Consider the following 16,476-nt stretch of genomic DNA (forward strand, 5'->3'; position numbering starts at 1 on the left):
GGTGAAAAGGTTTTCGAGAAGAGTCACATTTTGGGTGTAAAAGTGAGTAAAGCTCAGTTAGGTAGGGGAAATGATAAAATGAAATTTACTTTTAACATGCTGAGGTGGTAAGTGCATCTCCAGAGGCATTTACTCTAATGAGGTGTACTTCTCTAAGGTTGAAAACATGTAACTTTGACTTAGACAAGATTTTCATATATATGCAGGGTTTAATTTGTCATATTATCAATTTTGCTATGAGCTACTAGAGTGAAAGTCATGTCTATAAAGTATTTATATAATAATAATACTACAAAAATCCTCTGCATGGAGTCTTATTCCTCCTGTGAAAGAGGAACTTCTGTAGCTAGAGGAATTTCCTCAAGGGCTTACTGCAAATGAGTGATGGTGACGCCTACTCGAAGAGAAGATCACAATCTTATTTTGACAAATGTTCTTGAGCAACTGAAATACAGAATTCTTTCCAAGCTTCCTTACAATGAGTGTTTTAATTGTAGAGTGATGTGGAACATTGCTTAACTAATTGCAGTAAGTCTGGTTTTAATTAGTTTATTTGGAAAAGAGTAAATACATAATCTTTTATTGAGGAAGCACTTTTACTTCCTCTAGACTGTGTACTGAAATGTACTCTGTACATTTCAGTACAGGCCCTCAGTTTCTGCCTGGTTGCTGAGCTTTATGGAACGTGGATTTGAGGGCTGTGAAAAATGGAAAATCAACAGTGTCTCCCGATGTACCTTTATTACTGTACTAATGCGGTAATAAAGATCTCTCTTTAAACTATTAAGTATCTCTTTTCTAAATCTGAATTAATGTAGTTTCTGCTTTCAACCCTTGTTTTAGGTTGCTCTGTTTTGAGTGGACAGAGGAGGAGGAAAGTGAGGATTTTCAGGAGTCACTAAATTATTTAATATCTTTTTAAAAATTTGGTTTCCAGTATTAGGTTGAAACAAGCTCACTCAAAATTAGTATACCATATGAAATTTGTCAGTCATATCATTTAAATTTTAAACCCATCATAAGCAGAGTATGTGTGCTATAGCTGTAAAAAAACCCAGAAAGTGTCTGAAGAACAGACACTTCTCATTGAACCAGTTTGCTTCAGTGCCAGCCTGTCTTTTGACATCCATAGTCTTTTTGGAAAGAACATTTGAACATTTTCATTTGAAAACACTGAAATAATACAGTTCACAAGGTAATTTTTTGCTTTAACGATATGAAATAAGGAATTCTTCTGGCATACAACATTGCTGGATACCAATGAGCAAAATTAGACAGTTCTGAAATAAAAACTAAGCAAAGACAAAACTAAGCAACACCCCAATTATAAAATCATATAGTATAAAAATTAATTAATTTTGAATAGAAATAAATTTCTTAGATATCCTGAACTTTTAGCATAGCTTTGTTTCACAGGATAGTTTTCTGAGTTGAATTAAGTGGAATTTACACAATCACGTGAAAAAAAAAGTCATGAGAAACATATAGAGTATGAGTCACATTCAGTTCCCCTTTTCCTATACTTTCAGTACAGTGTTATTAGCAATATAGACTTGTAAGTGTTTTAAGTCTGTTTCCTGTGTAATATGCCCCATGCTATGAAGGAAAGTCTGAAATTAGGGAGGTCTTAAATTTCAGATGTATTTTAACAGATTTTGGAAACTGAAGATTAAGATAATTTTAAGATGCTAGGTTTATAGCTTTTTAGCCTTGGGTATTCATTTACCCTGAAAAATTACCTAGCTTCCTTATTAAACCTTTTCCTTTTGCAAAATTAAAAAATAATAAAAGAAGAGCTGCTCTTCTTAGAATGGTGTCTTGGGAGTCTGTGTGCTGTAATTCAGTGGTTAGTAGCTGTTTGATGTTACAGATACCTGCTGGATTTAATTAAGAAACAGCTGTCTTATGACTTAGTTTTTCCTATTGCACTAATCCCCATTCAGTGTAATACTGATTGCTTTTCTAGATAGAAAAGTGCTACTTAATACGTGGCTGAAAAACAGGAAAGGTTAGAGAATTTAAGATAAAGGCAATAATTTTTTTTTTGTCAGGTCATTGGCCTTATGTTAAAGTGTAGGAGCTGTCCAAGAGCAGCCCTCATGCTGTGCAAGAGCTTCTCATCATGTGAAATACCTGAAGTGCATTTTTTGCTGGGCTGTTAGCTGATAATATTTAATTGCATGTGTTGTCCCCATTGCTACTGCTTACCTGCTTTAAGTGGAGTGACTCAAGTTAATTGGTTTAAAGGAAATCTGTGTAATGCTTGATTCTGAATACAGAATCTTGGTTTGTTCAGAATGGAGGATTTGCAGAAGATTGGGCATGTTGCATGTATATAGTGTATCATAAAAATAAATCAGAAAATACAACCTATTGTACACTTCATATGTCCTTTAATACTGCCTTCACATCATTACTAAGTTTTATTTTTGTGAATCTTGTCTTCAGGAGCTTCGATCCCGAGAAGAGGAATTGACAAGAGCAGCTCTTCAGCAAAAATCTCAAGAAGAATTACTGAAGCGCCGTGAGCAGCAGTTAGCGGAACGCGAGATCGATGTACTGGAGCGCGAGCTGAATATCATGATATTCCAGTTAAACCAGGAGAAACCCAATGTCAAGAAGAGGAAGGGCAAGTTTAAAAGAAGCCGGTTAAAACTCAAAGATGGACACAGAATTAGTTTGCCTTCAGGTTTGCAATTTTTTTAAGGTTCACTGTATATATAATGATTAAATATGCCAGCTTCTTCACTTGCATGGTTTGTGTTTTCAGTGTTAGCTACTATTTTATTTTATTTTATTGACAGGTTCTTCTTCTGTAATGCACAGAAGGGTTTGGTAAGAATTGTATAGCTCCCTTCCCACAAGGAAAAGCTTTCACATACCATATTCTCATGAAGTAGTCCTCATTTCATCTGGAAGAATGATTCAGCTAGAAGTCCATCCCATTTGGAGGGAAAGGTCACTAGCCTGAGAGCCACATGATTTAATACTGGTTCAAAGTTCAGATTTTTGTTATCATTGTTTCTGTACAGACAGGAAGGTACTTTTTTACTACATGCCAGAACTTTCTAACATGATCAAATATTAGTGCTGTTTACCCTAAAATTGCAAATACCGAGCAGAAAAACAGTGCTGAGAGAGGGCTGAGGATGTACAGGTGCAGTAGGTCCAAACTGCACACTTACTGCAGTTGCAAGTACTACACAGCAGTTGCAATCTTCAGTGCCTTATTTCTTGCAAGAAAACACATTTACAGCAGCAGCAGATGATTTCAGAATACAAATATGGTATAATTTGAATGTTAGAGCATTTCATTCCACCTATGAATGCATTAAAATGCCTTATTTACAAAGGAGGCGTGTTTGTAGATAGTGAGGGTCTTTCAGTTCTGAGGGGCTGGTTTAGAGATGCCTTTTTAATGTTACCACCAGATAGCACTTCACAAACTCATGGTTTCACCAGTGGTTGGAAATCCTTCATCCTGGGGTTGGTGGGCTTCCTTTCAGTGGCTTCCAGGTCAAGTCTGACAGTTTATTACAAATGCATTAAGAACTCGATGCTGTGTTAACACAAGTCTGACCAAAATGTAGCTATCTGGCAGCTGGAAAGACACCAAGAGGGCAGTAATATTTAGAGTACTATTTCAGCACTAGTGAAATATTTTTCCTTAGTTTAAAAATAAGAGCAAATAAGATAAAAGCCACCCTACAGCCTCCCTGACGAAAATAGTACATTTATGGGTTTTAGCTGGATTGCAAGCTTCAGTTGAATATTTGGTCCTTTGTTTCCAGTTCTGCTTGTATTTAAATTGAAGCAGTGATAAAATAAATATTTTCATTCAGAATAGCAATTAGCTCCTTGTTGCCAAGAACATCCAGATGAACTTGTCCTTGAGACAATTGTATTCTAAGAATAGTGTACAATATAATTGCATTGATGATGGGTATTAGAGTGGCATATTAAGGTTAATTTCATAAATTTTTTCCTCCTCAATATTTGTTGTTCTTTTTTTACTACTTTGCTATAAATATTTGTAATTGTGTAGTTTACTGTCATGATTTTCTGACATGAATAAATGTGACTTTTTGTTACTGCTTTTTAATGGTGTATAGTAATTACATGCTAAAAAAAAATAAGGCAAATCTCATTGGAATGAGTATTGATTAATTTGTGATTAAATACTGAGGGGTATTTTTTGCCCCTCCTGTGACAATCAAAAAGATTGAATAGCAGCTAATGGTGTGGATTTGTCTCAGATCGGGTCCCCCTGGACCTGCTTGATGATGTTCATGTTCTTGCAAGACTATCACATGAAAGTGTGAAGTCCTGCTTGTTTGACTCAAAATCTAAATTGTTACATTTAGAGTTTTTCAATGTTTTTAATATGTATATCTCTTACATCTATAAATAAATCACATATAATGAAGTCTAATTCGTTGTATAACTTTGTTTTAAGAAGTATAGCAGCATGTTCTTCTGAGAAGTGTTTTATTCAGAACATTAAAACTGATTTGTTTCGCTCTCTTACAGATTTCCAGCACAAAATAACAGTGCAGGCATCCCCCAATCTGGATAAGAGGAGGAGTTTAAACAGTAACAGCTCTAGTCCATCAAGTAGCCCCACAATAATTCCTCGTCTTCGAGCTATACAATGTAAGTCTCCACTCATTTGATCAATAGAGAGTGTTCCATATACATACTGAAATGTTGGTAGTAGTATCAGACTCCTGACAGATTTCTGTCTGATTTCCACATCCCTTGATTGGTTCTAACAGTTGCAACTTCTTTGAAAGGAGGGATAATCTTGCTGAAATGCTAAATAATTTTCAGTAATTCAAAATGATTGTGAATGCTTTAAATTGTATCTTTACCTAATTTCTTTGGGAACCAATTTGTAAACTGGGATAAAACAATGACAAATCAAAAATTATTACAAAAGGCAAAGCATCACATTTAGAACCCAAGTAAGATGGAAACCAAGTTTTTATTAGGTATTGGAGTTGATAAAGGAAAAGAAAGATTCAGAGTGAGGGAGTATTGTACGATGGAAGGATCAAAGAATGAGCCAATAACCCAACTTTCTTATGTCAAAAGAGAATCAGGCTTTAAACAGGTATAAATCCAGAAGAAATCTTGCTTTAAGTTTTCTGAAGATAGGAAAAAGAGACAAAAAAAAATTGTGGGTACATTTGTAGGTTTACATTATTATGTATACTGATAACAGAAAGAAAGGTATGTTCATGCTCACATAGTGGAGGTACCAGGAATGTGATCATGTTATTACAGAGAAGCATATTTGGGAATGACATATAGACAGATAAAACAGTTCCTACAGGATTCACTGCTTGGATTTGTACTGTCTGATCTATTGTGCAAAGTAGATTGTCTAATTATCCATATTCAGAGAGGAATGCCTTAAGCTTCTCTCTCTATGAAATCAGTGGAACCTGTTCCAGCTAATTTATTATGGATGTTGGCTATCTTCTTTTGCAAGCACAGTCACCTGTGAGGGAGATTACTTCAGAATCTGGCATTGAGGAGAAGGGGAAATCAGAATACATGAGGATTTTTTCCATACATTCTGTAGCTACTCTGTAAAGATTGATTGAATTTTAGACCAGCCTGACACTTTGTTTTAAGTTTGGATAGAAATCAGATTGGTCATGTCCTTTGTAACACCTCTGCCTTATGAAATCCTTTTCATTGTTAATGTCTAAAGGTGAGCAGTGATGTCTTCTCTGGCACTTCAGTATTTGTTTGAGCTGTAGTGGATACAGTTGCAACATTGTGGATAACGGAGAGGTGGACAAACCCTGTCTTGCTTTTATAATGAAAGGGAAATGGAAAATGGAGGGAAAATCAACTTGAGTCTTTTTCAGATGTTAGCTGACAGACTATTTGTGTTGTCAATTGTTTCCTGTCCTCAAAATGTGGCGGGTTTTTCTGGTTGCTAGTTGGTTGTCTTTGGTTTTTGCAGAAAGGTAAAGAAAGACTTTTCTTAGTTTATATGTAATTACAACATTTTACTATCTCATTTTATCTTTGATTCTTCTTGCTCTGTGAGGACATGCTTGGAAATGAAGCAAATGTCAGGTATTGGCATGGTTCTGAAAACTTGAATTTTCTGTGTTTGTTTCTTTAATTGCATAGCCTTGTGTAAGCTATTGCAGTGCCACTCCTTGCACGTGTGCTAAGTACCACCGAGGATTTTTTTTCTTCTTTATTTGAGCAGACATTTGTATTCATAGGGCTTGAACATGCAGGACAACATAAAGGCTCTCATTTAAAAGAAGTACATGTCTGCTTCTGGGTTTGGATCCTTAGGTTTTTACCTAAAAGCTTATCAGGTATCTCAGGAGTATGTAGCTGAAACAATTCAGCTTCCACACCCATCTGCACCTGTGCAAAATAAATTCCCTTTCCCACAATCATGTTTTATCTTGATTTAACTTCAAAGTGTCTTTGTTTCTAGACAACTTGCTCAAATACAGGTGATTTGAACAGGCATATGTAACAACTGGTTACTTCTCTGCTTCCCTGTCTTGAGCAAGTCTAGCTTTCAAATCTAAACATTAGGTTAAAAGAAAAATCTAGTTAATTTCTTATTAAAACAAATTCTGCTGAATTTGAAAGGAGTTTTGGAGGGAGAAGGAAAGCCACTAAGGTACATATTCCATAGGAATGCGATTGAAAATGAGAGTGTAAGGTAGGCAAGTGTAGTGCCATTTTACAGCATGAGCTTTGCTGGCAAGATGCATGGTGAAGAAGGAGCAGAATCTGTACAGTGAAGGAACAGCAGAACCATGGGCATGTAAATGCCCCCTCATTTATCATGCTGTTGTAACTGGCCATGTTTTTTTTCTCCTAGGTCTCTCCATCATATCTGTTAGCATGCCATCATGATTCCAAGCTAATGCTTCAGTTAGTCAGTGGCATGTGAAAATCTGCCTTCCCAGGTCAGGTCCTAGAAAGAGGATCCTTTAAACCCTACCATCAAAACCCATCTTTAGAAGATGCTTAACACCTTTATAGATCCAGGCTTTATGACCCAAAGATGAAAATAGGAGGGAAACAGATCTGTTGCTGAAATCAATTTGACTAAGATCTCTACTACGTTCTCTTAATTTTTCCTCAGTGATTCCAAAAACAGATACACACACAGCTAATGGCCGAAGAAATAGTGTGTATGTGTACCATCAAGATGTAGATATCACAAGTGAATATGAACTTCCCTGTGGGGTTATGAAAAAAGGCAAGATTTTGTTATGTTTCCAAGGTGCTGGTTCTGTTTAATTTATCAGCTGAGACAGTGACAGACTAAGCATTTAATGGAGGCTAGACACTCAAAATATAATTTGTTATGGTGTAGTGAGAAAGAAAATGTTAATCATAGTCACAACTGGAATATTTATTTCTTTTGATACCAGTTGTCCACAGAATGTATTTTATTCATTGAACTTAAGTGCTCAGTCTAATTCACTTGTCTGAATTACCAAAATATAAGGTTCTCAGTAAGGGAAGCATGGAAAATGTGATTGCTTTGCTGCTTTATCTTTGATCTGGGTCTCTTGTAAGCTCATAAATTACTTTTCTTTCTTGCTCCTCTTTTTGGATCAGTGAAGTTTGCGTGGTGCTTTTAGTAAAAGAAAAAAACAATCACAATTTTTTCTTCTACTTCTGTGTTACTGTGTCAAAAGGGTTTTGCAGTGCAGAAGATACTCTGTTCTGTCAAAATATTTTGGGTTTAGAGATAGTATTTATGTGTGTGGGTTTTGTGTTTTTAAATCCAATCTCCAGTAACTTCAGATGAAAGCAACAGAACCTGGGGAAGGAGCACAACATATCACCAAGAAGAGTTTGAAGATGTGAAGAGAAATTTTAAAAAGAAAGGTTGTACATGGGGACCAAGTTCAGTTCAAACAAAGGATCGTGCAGATTGTAAGGACAAGTATGTCTACTACATTTTGGTATTTTGATAATACTAAAGCCTTCTTGGTAGCATAGGTAGTGAGTGAAAAAAGTTCTGCTGTGTCTAGTTACAGCAAGAATTCTTGCCTTTTAATTAATTCAGAAATTACATTACTGATGAGTAGCTCCCCCATATAATCTTGAGGATAAAGCACCTATTTATGTTAAAGTTTTATTGATTCTTATCTATTACCCTTCATAGCTGTTTTTTTTTGAGATTTGTAACATATTGGGATGCTGAGCTACCAGTGCATACCAGACATTCATGGCCCGTCTTTTTTGCCCTTCCTCACATTATTTTGAGGAATTGCAAGCATGGCCCCCACTGGGTACTTTCAGCATGATTAAGTAAGACTAACTGATTTGGCATATGTCAGGCACAGTTCACACCAGCAACATCCTTTGTGCTGACAAACAGAGGGTGAAAAGGTTATGAAAATCAGCTGGACAGCTTTACTTACAGATTATGTTTTACAATGGCTCAAAACCAGAGATAGTGAGAATACTTTATTTCTCTAGTATGTACTATTATTTATAGTGCCTTTCTTTAGTTTTCTTAGTAGGGATATCCCTTCAGTTACCTGTGTCAGGAGTTGGTTTCAGATGATCAGTTGAAACTGGTTTTATATTATTTTTGTTTGTTTAAAAGTTACTGTAGTTTAATAAACTTCCAATATTCACATCATTTCTTTGAGACAATAAAACTATTGTTTCACACAGGTTTTCATAAAGCTGTGTTGTTCAATAGGTAACAAAGGCCCATTTTTCATTTGCTTTCTTTTTAGACATGAAATTTTTATCATAAAAAGAATACCTGACATTAAGGCATGTTTACATTTATAAGCATATGATTCAATGCTACTCCATCTTCTTTTTACCTTTGGAAAGGTTTTCCATTTATGTACTGCAGGTTTATAGTTTGAAAAGAAAGTAATTTTCTCACAAAGTTTATGTGAGCATGGTATCTGTAATCTCAAAGTCACTATTGTTATTGCAGAGTAAGACCCCTTTCAGATGGCAGCAACCCTTGGTCAACTGTTTTAATGAAAAATCAGAAGGGTGTGCCCTTAGCTTCACTATTTGTGGACCAAGGTAAGAGCTGTTTTTGAAAAAGTGAAAGTAGCCATGTAATAGTATTAAGATCACATTCAATGTTATAAATTGTATTGCTTGAATTCCTTAAAGGATTATGCAGAATATTACAGGAAAAATCATGCTGCCAACCGTTTTCCTCTGCAAAAAAGTCTTGTATTTACATCATTAGCAACTAAGAAATACACATAGTCTGTAAACAGAACCATACAGAGATTTTTTCCATGTTTTTGAGTTGCAGGCTACTCTGTATATGAGGTCTGCAGTCACCACTTTTTGTTTCTTTTAAAAAGAACCTAAACCACTAATTGTCTTGACGTTTAAATAATCATTGGTGACATTGTTGTTGCAAAAATGCATAGTTTTTTAAAAACCTGTAAGCCCTGATATATTCCCACATATTAATTCCCTGGTTTTTTGAATTAGACCTGTTATCTAAATTTTCAATACAGAAATATAGATTTCAAATCTTAAAGTTTTTTTTACACAACATGATGCTATTTACAGGTAAAATCACAAGGAAGAACATACTTGATCCCTTTAGGATCAGGAGCATAATAGCTGCATGTTGCTTTTTATGACCATTGCTATAATGGGCCATGATGACAAAATATTCATAATAATTTTAAAGTTTGCACACCCTTTTTCTATACTGTGGATTCTCTTATCTGAGAAAATTAAGTTACCAGTGTCAGGAAAAAAGCCAGTGATGTAACTTGGTGTCCATACCAGCAGCTAGATTCATGCCATCTGGAAGAGAAAATAGTAAGCTGCTTGGACACTGCTGGAAAAGGCACTTTAATCTTCATGTATAGTGGTAGGGGTGTAAGTCAAGGCTTCACAAACAGTAATTTTATAGATTTATTAGCTTACTACTATAACCCTGCACACAAAGTTCCCATACTTGAATTTCAAATGCTTTATTCTCTAGTATTCAGTTGTTGATAGTAGAATAACACAGGCAAGTCAAATAATACCTCCTTTTTATTTGTCATTAGGTGTAAGATGTCAAATTTACTTTTTACTCCAGACCACCATGACCTAATGAATTAATTGGAAAAGTTTCTAATAATTGACTGGATTTTTGAACTCGGCTGAGTTGAAAGTATTGTAAAGAATATATTCCAGATCTTATCTGCCAGTTTGTGTATAGTAAATTACTTCTCTGTAATCCATTCACTGAAATATTTTTTGTGTTGTTTAAAAAGCATTATCAAAGTGCTGCAAACACTGAAAGGTTTAGGCATGTTTCTGAAATTCAGAATGTGAGTCTGAGCTTCTGACAGCATCTAAGTGGATTGCACAGTATCCTTCAAGGTTAATACTTGTGCATTTTAAAGAAAATAAAGATATACATATGCAGACATTCAATAGCTTAACAGTTGAATTGCAATCTTAAAGAATACTGTGATGTTTTACAGGTGCCTGTACTGATAAGAAACTTATCCCTGAAGGTTTGGACAGTAAAAGACCAAAGCCAATTAAGTTGCCCAATCAGGCCTATATTAATCTACCTCTTTGGAAAGATGATCAGGGGGAGACCACAGTAGAACACGAGAGCTTTGAAGAAGGAACCTCAGCTAGTTCTACAAACAGTACTCCTCAAATGACACCTACCAACAGTCTGAGCAGGACACTGCACAAAAAGAAGACTGATTCAGTGTTGTATGGGTGTGCTGTCCTCCTTGCATCCGTTGCTCTGGGCTTAGATATCAGAGAGCTGAACAAATCACAGGGTCCAGATGAACTCTTGCCTAAAGATGAGAGGAAGAAGCGTGATGGAATATTTCAGCGTGCTTCAAAATTCCGCAGGAGTGCCAGTCCTACACGACTGCAGTACAAGAAAGAGGAAACAGGTGTTCCATCCCTAAATCCAGCCTCAGATACTGTGAATCTCCTCTCTATGCCCTCCATTTCTACTAAATGCCTGCTTCAACCTGATAGTGAAGATGCTTTTGTAAGCACTGTGCTTGATGATTGTGGTCAATGTAGTTCCATGGACAACTTTTCATCCCAAACTTCTGAAAGTAAGAAGGAACAAAGGATACAGCTGGCTCCTAACACAGTTTCGACACAATTGAAAAATCAGCCTTTTAGTCTTGGTCTGAAACAAGAGCTTCAAATTGTGCCAAAAGATTCCTCCACAAAGTTAAGTATATTTGGTCACAGACGAACCTTATCAGATGGGAGCCATTTTCAGACCACAGGTAGGTAATTAAGAACTTTCAAGAATCTTCAGGTTGAGCTGATGATAAAAATTTAAGCATAAAATAATGTCTTTAAATCTGGTTTACATTGAAATGGAAAAGCTCGTGATCAATGAGTTTTTGAAAAGAAGTTCTAAATTTCAATACTGATATTCTAGGGTGGCTTAAATGTGATATTCTTCATGATACTCTGTACATGCGTGATTTTTCAGAATAACTGGAGAAGTTCATGGGACTTTATTCCAGTATGAATATTCATCCAGTCGTTGGGGGGGTTAGTGCTTTTTGTCTACATCTCTTTTGTAGCAAGAAAAAATAAATTGTGATTGCTAGTTGCAGTGAGTCTAGATGCGAACACGTTTGACAAGAGCACCTCTGGTCTTGTCTTAGGAGATTCTCTACGAAGTACAAACCTCACTAGTGGAAGAAAAGCCACTAGTGTTTATGGCAACCCAGTTTTACAAATGGCAAGGAATTTAAGAAGTCAAGTCATTTAAATTTGCATTTCTTTGTTTGGGCTTTTTTTCCCCTAGCTAATGGAGTTGCTTCAACCAATGATGTCTCCAGACTCCCGGTCCCATCAGTTCCTGGAACTCTGCCCTCCCCATCTTTTCAACAAAGAAGCAATCACAGTGGTGTTTCAAATGAAAAGCAAAGTGCTGTCAATACTATCTCAAGGCCTAGACCTTCTTCTCTAAGAAGTAAAATTGATGCATGGCAGATTATTCCACGTATTATTAAACCAAACTCTAAAGACTCTGAATGTTCAGAGGGCAATGTACATCCAGATGTTAACTTCTTGCCAGATACTGAGGAAAGAACTAACTGCCACATGCCCTCATTACTTGATATTGACGTGGAAGGTCAAAACAGAGACTGCACTGTGCCTTTATGCAGAATGAAGAGCAAAACTTGTCGGCCATCTATATATGAACTGGAGAGAGAGTTTCTGTCCTGAGTGCCTTTCATTTTAAAAAATGTTTGCTTCATAAAGGGGAACAAATATAAAATTCTTGTCTAACACTTTGTGCTGCTGTTTTCTGATGTACTGTGACAAATAGTACCAAAATTATTAAAATGGGCAGCTAATTAAGTGTAATAGGCGCCTTTTTCAAATGTTCCTTGGAATCCCAGCTAGTAACTCTAAAAGCACAATGCTGCAAAATCATGTTCTAAGTGAACTTCGTAAGTATATTTTGAATGATTAAAATAAAATGCCCACCTCCCTCTGCCGTGTCACAGAAGTTTTCTTTAGGTTTGAGAGGTTTTGCTAGAAATTGAATTTTCGCACATTAAAAGAACGAATGCCATATAGAGCAAGGTTGTGTTCTGTCAAGAAGAGTTTCACCTAAGAAGTGGTGGTCTGCAGCTTATCTCTGTGGCTTGTAGGTTCAGGGAGAGGGACAGGCGCTTTGAGGTGCAGGTACAGGAGGCTCTGTTCACTCCTCATAAAGGAAGTGGTTGCTTGCAGGCATTTGATACTGAAATTGGTTAAGAACCAGGAGCTGAATTTGTAGTTTTTGCCCTTGGTTATTGTGAGAACTTTCTTAGTTTCTCCAGAAAGTTACACTGCTTGTGTAAACATTTCAGTTTCAGCCACCATATCGATTTGAGAGGGTAAATTTCAGTATTGCTGTTGGAGTAAAGGTATTTGACATACTTTGTAATGTGAAACAACATTCCTTGTAGGTAAGGATACACTGGAACGTAAATATTTGTACTCTTAACCTTTTGAAGACTACAGTGTTTGCACTGAAAGCAATATTGTTGAGTTTGAATTTTTTGTTTGTGGTGAAGGGGTTTGTCCCCCTTCCTGTTTTTTAAACTCTGCTGCACCTTGTATTGAAGAAGTTGGTGGGTTTTAAGGATAATTGGTTTTAAGTGAGCCAATGGTGCATTTTTTTTGCACTTAACTTTAAAACTGCTATATTTTAATATGAAATTTTTCAGTATAATCTCTGTAGCTTTTCTTCCTAAGGTACTACTGAGTGCCTGCTTACTCAAATTTAGGAATCAAAGGACAGACACAGATGTGCTTGACTGGTTTTCAGTGATAGAAAGTTTCCAGAAAATTGCCAATAGTTAATTGTGGGGGGAGGAACATTTAGCTTTGATAACACTGATAGTTTAATTTTTTACAGTATCATTAAGTGAATGATTAAATAAAACGAAATGTACAGTATACTTTCCCTGATGAAAGCATTTTTTAGAATTAAAGGAACATCCCTCATTTTCCAGTATTTGAAGTCTTAATTTTGCAGCTCATTTGACATTTAAATAGTTTTCATAAATAAAATTAGATAATGTTAGATTAAAAATACTGTGTTCCTATCCGAATGCTGTTTTGTTAAGAATTGTGTTTAAATCTTTTCTTCTCTTTGCTCTGGGTTCTGGGAGTTTAGATAGAAGACACAGTTGCTTAAAGTTTCAAATCCAAGGGATTAAAAAAGAAAGTTTCTGTTCTAAGACTGTATGCACTGCAGTGTCCACCTTGAAGATGACATACAATTATACAAATGAAATCATGAAGTCTTTATCAAACAGAGCAGAACCCAGAAAATGTGACTTCCCACCTCGAAATGAAAACAGAAAATAATTTCCTTAAAGTATTAGTTTACCAAAAGTAAAGACAGAACCACTAGTTGTCTGTAAATCCAAATGTTTGCATAGCAGATTGTTACTGCATTTTCTTCAAACCTGTTTCTGTTGCTGTATTCCTAGTTTTCTGTCAACATGATTCAAGTCACATACTGTTCTTTGTCTTCTGTTTCAACTTTAATTTCATCAGAACATTTTAATAGATTGTCTGTTCCAGTTTTAATACAAAATGTTTTTGTAAAATAAAGTCATTTATCAAATATTAAGTATAGATTAACAGCACATCTACCTTCAAGGCTTAATTAGAATTTTTGAGCATTATGTATATTTCAACTCTTTCTTGATCAATTATTCCTATGTGTAATACTGAGAGAAAAGGAGCTGATTGTATTACATGTCTCTGAAGAAAGTATCTCTATTTGGCTTTCTGCAGGAAAATCTCAGGTGCTGAACTATTTTGACTTGTAAACTTCTGTTAAGTTCTGTATTTTTAAGGTTTATATAATTTCAAGTGTTGAATTTTGCACCCTGTGTTTTGTAATCAATAGTATCAGCATAAAGAGCTCTTTGAGCTATATTGTTTTCATTTATTAGTGACTTATCTCTCTTGTAATTAAACAGATTTCTATTCCTGTTCAATGAACAATTTCCCATAAGATTGGGACATATGATATGGCCAGCCCAGTGCATTCTAAGTAATTTAGGAGTTTGTATTCCATCTCTTATTCTGAGACAGTTTAGGAAAGCCATCTCAAATATTTCTCTGATGCGATGCAGTTTTTTTAAGCTATAGTCTGTAGTGCTTTATAATTGTCTTTATAGTTTAAAATTGTAGGCCAGTTTTCACTGTAATTAAAAAGAAAAAATAATTTTTTCAATCATGGTTTCAGTCTGTAATTCACGTATCACCAGAGAAATTTTCTGTAAAGGTACAGAAATCTGGTGTGCATTAAGTGACCTGTCTTGGTTAAAAGGATATTTATTTCAATGTAGGTTGATAGCCTGACCAAATAATAATTTATGTTGATTGTTTTAGCGTAAAACTGAAGGTGCTTACACTACAAAGATTGAGATAAACACTTGATATACTGTTTTACAAAACCTGATGATTTAAATGTTTTTATTTAAAAAAATAAATGTTTTGTAGCTACTGTATTGCAAAGTGACCTGAATTTTCTTGAAAAGTACATTTTAATGTTTTATTAACATGTACTGATTTTTCCGGTGAATAACCAGGAACCATAGACCATGGCCAGCCTGTTCTTGGAAGATTGTAATGTAATTGTTACTCTTAAGAATCCAGTACAGTAACATGAGCATTCCTGTAATATCTTGCACTTGATGTGTGCAGAAACATTTAACATAAGCTTCTTTTTTTCCTTTGATGTGATCATAATATTCTTTTGATGCTTTTTACAACGTTGGCTGAGTGTCTTAGAGGAGATAAAGTAGTGGGTATGAATAAACTCAGCATCAAGAATACAGGTAAGTAATAACATCGTTCTGTTGTGGGATTTTTGTTGGGAGGGTCCATTGGTTCTTTGGGGGATTTGGTACTTTGAGGTTTTTTGTTAGGTTTGTGGAGGTTTTTTAGGAAAATAAAGCCAGTATTTTCCTTATAATATTTTTAACACCTTTTCTGAACTTCACTCTTCCTTGATCATGTCATGGATGCATTAGGCCATGTTTCAGTTAGGAAAAGGAAGTATCCGTTTGCACAGTGACAACAGGCAAGATACAGTGAAATTCAAATAGAAATATATTGGATTGTATATTGAATTTATAAGGTTGCAAGCCAAATCCTCCAAAGACATGCCTGCACTCAGCTTATAGTGAGACTGGCTGCATAACAAATATTTATGTGGCCTGTGAGTGTCAGTATGGAGCTCAGATTGTAAGCCAAGCTGCAGAGGCGGTTTATTTTATACACAGAGTTACAATGGTAATACAGAGATTTGTGTACCAGTGTGAGGTAATGGAAAAGATCACAGTGTAACCAACCACTTTCTTTTTTAATGTAACTATTCAGATCCCTATGGTGTGTGCACTATGAGGAGCTAAGGAGACTAATACATTTTTTATGCAGTTGGTGGTGCTTAAGATTGTAATATTATGTATTCTAAATAAGGTCCTGAGTCCTTGCCAGGATGTAGTGGCATTCTTCCTGAACAAACCAAATATGAGTCATTTATCCCAATGCTAACAAAAATCCAACATGCTTCATATAGATAGTCTGATAACATAGTTTCTTTAACCAAAATAAGTTCTTTTTCATCTAGTAAGTTGGAGAATGGAATTACAGAGCTATACAGGTAGGAGGTTTTTACTTTTTATTTCACAGAATCACAGGTCATTTAGGTTGGAAAATACCTCTGGAGATGAAACAGTCTAAGTCCCTCTGATAGAGCAGGCTGCCCAAGACCATGTCCACTGAAGGTCTGGGTATCTGCATGGATGGAGACTCCACAGCTTCTCTGGGCAATCTCTTCCAGTGTTTGACCATCCTTACAGTAAAACCATTTGCTCATATTCAGTTTGAATTTCCTGTTAATTGGGATTTTTGGGTTGTTTTAGGGTTTTTTTCTTGTTCATTGATTGCTTTTGGTTTTGC

At 35.6% G+C, this 16,476-nt stretch overlaps 1 protein-coding gene across 1 annotated transcript in view; it reads left to right on the top strand.

The window, feature by feature from the left end:
- Positions 1 to 15,020, top strand: part of MAP3K21 (mitogen-activated protein kinase kinase kinase 21) — a 41,080-nt gene extending 26,060 nt beyond the window's left edge. Inside the window, exons 5-11 of the mRNA XM_071431979.1 lie at positions 2,449 to 2,689; positions 4,531 to 4,653; positions 7,136 to 7,276; positions 7,798 to 7,948; positions 8,966 to 9,060; positions 10,482 to 11,267; positions 11,801 to 15,020. Coding sequence (XP_071288080.1) covers positions 2,449 to 2,689; positions 4,531 to 4,653; positions 7,136 to 7,276; positions 7,798 to 7,948; positions 8,966 to 9,060; positions 10,482 to 11,267; positions 11,801 to 12,225 — 1,962 coding nt within the window. The 3' untranslated portion in view covers positions 12,226 to 15,020. The remainder of the gene's footprint in view (positions 1 to 2,448; positions 2,690 to 4,530; positions 4,654 to 7,135; positions 7,277 to 7,797; positions 7,949 to 8,965; positions 9,061 to 10,481; positions 11,268 to 11,800) is intronic.
- The last annotated feature ends 1,456 nt before the right edge of the window (positions 15,021 to 16,476 follow it).

This window comes from Agelaius tricolor, unplaced genomic scaffold, assembly GCF_023055355.1.
Source record: "Agelaius tricolor isolate 1412-34295 unplaced genomic scaffold, bAgeTri1.0.p SCAF_1, whole genome shotgun sequence".
Lineage (NCBI taxonomy): Eukaryota > Metazoa > Chordata > Aves > Passeriformes > Icteridae > Agelaius > Agelaius tricolor.